Below are 5,087 nucleotides of genomic sequence, written 5' to 3' on the forward strand. Positions count from 1 at the left end.
TTCAACAAAGCTCTCCATGTGAAACAGAGTATGGGCCATGTTGTACGACATTGAAACAGTCACGTGTTTATACAGGCTGAGTCTGCACAAGATGTTGTGCCCTAGATCTGTGTGCAAGCATTCTTAGTGTACAACCCCAAAGCTGGGGCCAGCAAAATAGAACTGACCTGTCCCACCTTGACAATATTGCAGCCAGTGCCCTGGCTGCACCCCCTCCAACACAAGCTTGAAAATGAAGCTTGTATTGAAATTTGTAGAGCAACTCGGCCAGCTTCCCTCCTCTCTCATGGCTCTCTCTCCTGTTCCAAACACTGAATAACATTGGCTTGAGCCTGCACAGCTTTTATTTTATGCAGGAAGACTCCACAATACATGCAAGGGACCAGGGTGGTTTTGTTGCTGGATATCTTCTACAAATCCCAGGATTGTGCCCTTGGACAATCTACAGTGCTAGGGTCACTTCTGAGAAACCTGTCACTGAGCAATTACCTGTAGCCAAAAATTTAAGTTCCCTGTAAAAATCACTTAAGCACAGCTATTTCAAAACAGTGGTTTATTAATAATGAAATATTAAAAACAAGTAACAAAAACTCCAACTTGGTCAGAAACAATAAAAGTGCAAATGTATTTTGTTATTAAATAGAAAATGGATTTATAACATTTGTTTAGAAATGGGCTAACATTTTAAGAATATAAAACACTTTCTTAAACCAATAGCAGCTGAACACGTATTCAGTTAAATCTTTGGTCAAAATAACTGTACCACAAATGTCTAATCCAGACAGACATATAGCACTATTTGTATTACACTGCAAAAAGATCCAAAACATAAGGAGGAATACTTAAGTGTCTTAAGAAATGAGGCTGTCTTTGTAAAGATACTGATTTCAGATACAGAGCAAAGTCAGAAACTTATATGAATTAACTGTGGCTTCCACCTCCCCAATAAAAAGACAACCTCATAACACTTACACCTTACAAAATTGGCTTTGTAGTTAAAATACATGTGTCTAAGTAATATGTGGTTCTTTATTGCATTCAATTTAAATATACATTACACCATAACTGTTCATGGTCTCAATCCTGCAAATACTTGTACAGAACTTCACTTGTATGAACAAACCCAGGGAGGGAGGGGATTAATGGATAATCATGAGAGTCAAGTTCTACACATGCATATTTACTGGATAAAGCCCTAAAATAGCACCAGGAAACTAACAGTCACACCAGAGTAGTTTGCGTGTTGTAGAAAATGACTATACTAAACTGAACCCAAAGGTCACTTGTCACTTTGGTCAAATATGAACATACCTATGAACATGCATTATCTGCATTATAGCAGATAAACTATTAAAGTAAATACCAACCCATGCCTCAGTAACAGAGGTGCAGTTTAGTGATTGCAGTCTCTGATTCTACAACCAATTGTGTGTGTACACTTAACTTCATTCACTTGACCAGTCCCACTGACTTCAGTTGGGCTGCTCATATGACTAAGATAAACGTAGCCACAAAGGCATGTCCAAGATCAGAACCTAAGTTTGCTTTGGTAGTTTATGTCACCAAGAATCCCACCCCCCCCACGTATTGTTCTGTATCCAACAAGGACTCCCAGTCAGGACTAGTTGGATTCAATTATGTTAATAAGCTAAAAAGCAACAAGTTTTGCCTGTAACATGCAAGGCTGAGGCCTTCATGAAGTCATAAAGGCTTATCTGTATTTAACATACAGCTTGGAGGCACTGTTTAATGTAGTGCATGATTAAAACCCTCATTCCCAACCTTCTGTCTTGAGCCACCTAAAGATTTTTCTCCACTCCCTCCCCTTTTCTTTTGGATTATCCATACGGCTACCCCGCTGAGAGTTACAGGTCCTCCTCATTTGTCTTTCACCCCAACATTCGAGATTACCTTTCAAAGCTATTGTTAACCCTGCACCATACCTTATTATGCATTTCTTCATGTAACTTCCCTTCTGTGGCATCACTACTAAATAGCAATACAATATTTATACATCTATAATACATTTCCATGCATTATAACAACCAATATTGAACACGCACCAAATTATTGCCTCTCCAAGACAATGTTACACAAACAGGTATTTCATTAAGGTAGCCCTGGTGTCAGAATACATTACTGAATACATGTTTATTAAATGCTCCAAGCAACAGGCAACCAGAATACCTTGGTTCAATTCTACAGTCTTTCCTCAGGCAAAGACTCCAGTGACTAAGGAAAGCAGACTAGCTCCCCTTGTTTGCATGCCAGATGATAAACACACATTATAGGCTTCCAAAAAGCCAACCAAGGGAACTTTCATAGGTTTAGATTACCACAAACAAATAACATTTAACTATAAATATACCCTTTGTATTTGCAAAAGAGAAGCACAATGCCCATATAGAAATAATCTAACTTGAGAAAGTATCACACCAATTGACATTACCTGAACATAAAAGATTTAAAAAGTTTTTAAATACCCATAAAACTGGCATGTATGTAGGGATGTTTTTAACTGAAAAAGCTAAAGACTAAAAAGTTTGCTATTTTCTATTTCAGAGAACTGTTAGGAAAGAGCATGGGAACATGTCAACATACTACAATTACAGCCTGATTTTGGCATTTCAAAATTTTCCAGCTGCTCCAAATTCATTTACCAATTTTTAATTAAAGACTACGTACAGTTCACATTAGACCTACTCCTAAAAACATTAAGGCACGTGCTTAACTTTATGCAGGGTTTGGATCTTAATACATTTTATATTTCAAGATATGAGCTAAGTATGTACAAGGGTGGTATGCTGTATTACAACAACAACAAAAGCTGGGACAACTTTGCTGCAGTTCTGCAGGCCCCCTGTGATGCATTTAGTTCCACACACTTCAACTGTTTTTAGCAGAAGCCAAGAACATTTTACAGAGTAAATCGCACTGAAACTTTCTGAGCCTTATCCACAAATTATAATTTAATGCAACCTTGGCCCCATAAGGCCTACCATAGTTTTGGGTTTTAGCTAAAAAAAAAAAAAAGAGAGATAAGTGTACAATGCACAGCAACCAGAGTAAGTGCTAACTTCCAAGTAAATTGAAATGTTGTTGTCTGAGGTATTCAGATAAAGTCTTTCCACAACATGTTGAAACTACCTTGCTACTGTTTCTACTAAGGGAACAAACATTAGAGATGCTAAGTCTAAAAACTGACTTGCTGTACCATGGCGTTGTTCCAAGTCCCAGAAAACTGTAAAGGTACCCCCAAATACTTCACCAAAATAAATACAGACATATTTTGCTGCAGTATAGCATTATAAAACCACCCCACCCATGGTACCTACTGGTCTCCTGTAGACCTGAAGGCTGCCACACCTGGGGAGTGTGTTAGGGTCCTTCAACCAGGACCCCATTATTGGAGATGTAGCTGCTACAAATACTTAAAAACAACACATTTTGGAGTGGATTGTTTAAAACTTCTGCACTATAGCAAAGAAGCAGTTCTTTGGTAATCCTTAAACATAAGGCTACTTCTAAGGAAGACTAATGCTTTAGACCTAAAGTGTGCTTACTGAAACAAAAAGGCTTATTGAAAACAACTTGCCTATCAACCACTTTTAATAATAAACAAAATAATGCCTCTTTTATATTCAAACATTTAGTGCAGCCAATTTCCACAACATGAAGGCCTTTATGAAAATAAAGTGCTATTATTTTTCTCTCCTCTACAAGCTGTATTATCCTATTTTAATCCTTCAGAATGACCTTCACTTTAATACAAATGTACAGCTCGATTCTTCCCACAGTTGTTTCTTTTTTCACACCTCATAATTTAATGTTATATTAATTTGCATATTATTCTTCTACATTTAGCACAGTAGATTAGATTAGACAGATCACCCTGAGGGTCTCACTGGGCAATGACTTAGAAATTCTAATTTAGGAGGAAGAAACCCTCACAGCCGGATCTCTCGCCCTTCTCACCAAATGAAGTACCCAAGTGTGCTGACATCTTTTGCATCCCAGTGACCTTGACCCGGGCGCTCTTTTGCATAAAGGAGGAAAAAGCTCTGGATGGGGTCACTTTTGCGACTAGAATTTAAAGACAGGATTCCAAGTGTGTCAGTCCGAACACATCCAATGCATCCAAATACTGAACTGGGTTTACAAGTCCCAGAAAAGGGACTGAAGGAAAAGAAAAATCCACCAGCGACAGTGTCTTCCTGCAAACTTCACAAGACTTCTGTGAAAAATCACAAATACCTGGAGAGTGGTAAAGCTTTGGTCATCTCAGTCTTGGCGTCCTAGGTGTACCAGGCTAGGGGAATGGCTGCGATTTCTGCTGTCAGGCTGGTACACGTCCCCCTAGGAAGCTCAGGCACTTTTCCAGGTCGCTCCGGCCTCGAGCACCCACTCCTCAGGCAGCGTGGTGCTGGCCAGCAGCACTCAGTCGCTCTGGGCCTCCTGGCTGGCCTCGGGGACGTGCCGACACAGCGCTGGGCTCCTCCTCAAGTGCCGGGGGCCGCTGTACATCCTGATGATCTTGGGAGCCTGGCTCCAGGCCTTGAGCAGCTGGGTGGCGGCCGCATCCAGCGTGGAGGCGTCGAAGGCGGCCAGCAGGTTGAGGGGGGCGGCCTCCCTGAGGAACCTGGGCACGGGCACCGCCTCCGGCACGCGAGGGTTGCCCAGGAAGAAGTGCATGAGCACCCGCTTGTGCAGGCAGTCCCGCAGGTACAGCACCAGCTCCTCCAGCCGCTCCACCAGGAACTGCTCCTGCCAGGCCTGCCAGGGCCCGCGCAGCAGCACGGAGAACAGGGCCGTCTTGAGGGCGTAGGAGGAGAGCACGCGGCCCCACTGGGTGCCCAGCGGCCCCTCCAGCCCGCGCCCGCTCAGGTCCCGCAGCCCCTTGAGGATCTGCAGGCACTTGAGGTGGCAGGAGTCGGGCGGGGCCTGCTGGCGGAGCCAGGCCAGCAGCCGCTGCTCGGGCTTGGAGGCGTCGAGCGCCCACAGGGCCTGGCGGGCGGGCACGAGGTACAGCGCGTCGCCCAGCGGCAGGGCGGGCACGCAGCGCACCGCCCGCGCCAGGTGGCAGCAAA

General features: G+C 43.2%; 1 protein-coding gene across 1 annotated transcript; it reads right to left on the minus strand.

The window, feature by feature from the left end:
- Window positions 1-535: 535 nt before the first annotated feature.
- On the minus strand, window positions 536-5,082 carry ITPRIPL2 (inositol 1,4,5-trisphosphate receptor interacting protein like 2; the record flags this gene model as incomplete). The annotated part of the gene is made up of 1 exon (XM_019512601.1): window positions 536-5,082. A coding segment is annotated over one exon (645 nt), but the record flags the coding sequence as incomplete, so codon positions are not given.
- Window positions 5,083-5,087: the final 5 nt, after the last annotated feature.

This window comes from Gavialis gangeticus, unplaced genomic scaffold (assembly GCF_001723915.1).
Source record: "Gavialis gangeticus isolate Ggan-Ray unplaced genomic scaffold, GavGan_comp1, whole genome shotgun sequence".
NCBI lineage: Eukaryota > Metazoa > Chordata > Crocodylia > Gavialidae > Gavialis > Gavialis gangeticus.